The sequence below is a fragment of the Nicotiana attenuata genome, unplaced genomic scaffold (genome assembly GCF_001879085.1).
Source record: "Nicotiana attenuata strain UT unplaced genomic scaffold, NIATTr2, whole genome shotgun sequence".
Taxonomy (NCBI): Eukaryota; Viridiplantae; Streptophyta; class Magnoliopsida; order Solanales; family Solanaceae; genus Nicotiana; species Nicotiana attenuata.
In genome coordinates this window covers 1-2,841 of record NW_017684807.1, presented here as the reverse complement: position 1 = coordinate 2,841, position 2,841 = coordinate 1, and the positions used below count along the sequence as shown (strand labels likewise).

General features: G+C 36.1%; 1 protein-coding gene across 1 annotated transcript; it reads right to left on the bottom strand.

Annotated features, from left to right (window-relative positions):
* Positions 1 to 627: 627 nt before the first annotated feature.
* LOC109222121 (extensin-2-like) lies at positions 628 to 1,935 on the bottom strand. The gene has a single exon (XM_019386523.1). The coding sequence runs from the start codon at positions 1,855 to 1,857 to the stop codon at positions 886 to 888; it is 972 nt and encodes a 323-aa protein (XP_019242068.1). The 5' UTR covers positions 1,858 to 1,935; the 3' UTR covers positions 628 to 885.
* Positions 1,936 to 2,841: the final 906 nt, after the last annotated feature.

Here is a 2,841-nt window from a genome sequence, read left to right as displayed (position 1 = left end):
TGCAATTTTTTTGCAAAGCGGGTATAAGTTAGAACGTGACCAAAAAAGCGAGTATAGATGCAAATTCCCCCCTTTTTGGTTCCGTGTAAGACCCAAATTCGAATTTATGTTAAACTTTATTTGGCTCCCTTTTGTGTTTTTTATTTCCTTTTGTCTCATTCGTTTCGCTTTTCGGTTATCTCCCAATTTCCTATTTGTCTTTTCTTAATTTCCCTATTTTTCTTTCCTTTATTCTATTAGTTTTTCTGTGACTTCAAACGAATACACTCAAAAAAGAGGCTCCAAATTTTTAAAATCCCTTAAATATAAGCATTTCTCTTAACCTCAAATTTGCGAGTTTTCTTCTTTCAAAATCGAAAGACTTGGGTCTCAATGGAAATTTTAGATTATGAACTATTTTAATCTTTTGTTTATTATCTATATCTATACTATATTAAAAATACGAAAGCGCTTAGCGAAATATCGTTCGGCTTTTATACCCTTTTAAAATTAGATTTCACACTAGGCAAAATAGTCATTTTATTATTTTACAAATATTTAGGAATTCAAAATAAATTAGATTTTTTCCATTAAATCATTCCCTATTTAAACTATGTAATATAAAAGATTTATAAAATAAAATAAAAATAACAAAGGAAAATCACAGTATTTTGAAACTCAAATATGAGAATTGATAGAGATCATGAGGATCTTTCTTAAAATCTCAAATAAATACATAATACAAATTATTAAAATAGAAGAACATTGAACGCACAATAAGCAAAAGCCGATCATTTCGGGAAACATACATCAAATTTTGGCGTAGGAAATGGAGTTGCTAAAGATAAGAGGAAAAAAAGGAATTTAAAGTCATGGAAATGGCGGAAAATAATTGAATAGTTAAAATTAGTAGTAGGTTGGCGGAGGAGATGCTGATGGGGGTGGAGGTGAAGCATAGGTGACGGATTGCTCGTACTTCTCAGGTGGTGGAGGTGAGGTATAGGTGGGAGTTTGCTTGTAATAGTTCGCTGGTGGTGGAGGTGAGTAATAAGATGGTGATTTTTCATAGGTCTTTGGTAGAGATGGCAAGTTGTAAGTTATAGGTGATTGTTCGTAGTATTTTGGTGGAGGTGGAGGAGATTTATAGGAAGGTGTAGAATCTTTATAGTATGGTGGAGGTGGAGATTTGTAAGAAGATGGTGATTGCTCATAGTATTTTGGTGGGGGTGGAGGCGACTTGTAATAAGGTGACTGCTCATTGTATTTTGGAGGAGGTGGAGGTGACTTGTAATACGAAGGTGATTTTTCATAATAAGCTGGAGGTGGTGGAGACTTGTAATATTTTGGTGGCGGCGGTGACTTGTAGTATTTAGAGGGAGCAGACGATTTGTAATATTTTGTAGGCGATGGTGACTTGTAATACTTTGTAGGCGATGGTGACTTGTAGTAGTTCTTTGAAGGAGCTGGTGACTTGTAGTATTTAGCGGGAGCTGGCGCCTTGTAGTATTTTGCGGGAGCTGGGGACTTGTAGTATTTAGCGGGAGCTGGCGACTTGTAGTATTTTGCGGGAGCTGGAGACTTGTAGTATTTTACGGGAGCGGGAGACTTGTAGTATTTTACGGGAACCGTTGACTTGTAGTATTTTACAGAAACTGGCGACTTGAAGTAGTGCTTTGCAATAGCAGGTGACTTATAGTAAGGAGTAGGTACTGGGTACTTGGGTAAAGATGGTGATTTGTAATACTTCTTAGAAATGTAAGAAGGTGAGGGAGAAGTATACCCATTAGAGTAATCAGCAACAACAGTGCTGGCTACAAAGCAAATTGCCAAAGCAACAGCAAGAAGAGGCCATTGCCCTAAATTCCCAAAGCTTCTCATTTTGCAACTATATTGGGACAAGAGAAGGACAGAACTAAGACTTGTGTTGCATAGTTAAGTTGGGAACTCTAGTTTTTATATTGCAGGGAGACATCTTTCTTTAACATTTATATAACTGCATCATGGTTAACCACTAAGATGATAGCAAAGTCCAAATAAAGACTAGGTCACTACTTAGTGGCAAGCATTTTTCTGGTGATTGAAAAAAAAAATTAGAAAAAAAGAATATTAAAATGAAAAAGAAATAAGGTTGCCACGACTGGTATCGAATTGGTGAAGTTAAGGAATTGACTATTTGTTATGGGTGTGGAGAGGAGGTTTCTTTCTTCTTTTCCCAAAGCAAGAATGTATTAGTTAGACATGTATATATTATTACGGTTTGGATATGAAGTTCAAAAACAATCAGGCAAAAACAGCAAATACACATACCAGAGTATACTTTAAATATACAGATATAACAAAAATTATGTACCATGGCAAAATAAGACTCTTCAGAAATTGCCTGGGAGGAGGCACACGTAAAATGGTTTTGTATGTATCAAAATCTGACTAAGGGAACATGGCACAAGGATGGATTACTGAGAGGCGATTAGGCTGAGATCGTACACAAAATTGAAGGAACTTACTGGCGCACTGTTACTCGGGGCCGGGGTCGAACATTCAAGCCAGCAAATAACAGCTAGTTTTGTAATAAGATATTTAGGGGAATATTCCATTGAATATTCTCTGTACCTGAACTTTAGGTTAGGTTAGGGGCATGTCCTAGATAAATAGAAAGCGAGAGAAGAAAGGGACATGTAATATTCCATTTGATAAGAACACTTTCGAAAAGCAAGCTCTCTAGATAAATACAAAGAACAACTTTCTGAGGGAGATTCGATCCTTATATTCAATCCATTGTTCCACCAGATCCGAGAAAGTGTATAATATTCTCTCATATTCTTGTCATTCATCATTGTCAGAAGAAGGAATCATTCACCTCTT

Excerpts from the sequence above, each read along its gene's own strand:
- LOC109222121 (XM_019386523.1), bottom strand. The coding sequence starts at position 1,857 with ATGAGAAGCTTTGGGAATTTAGGGCAATGGCCTCTTCTTGCTGTTGCT.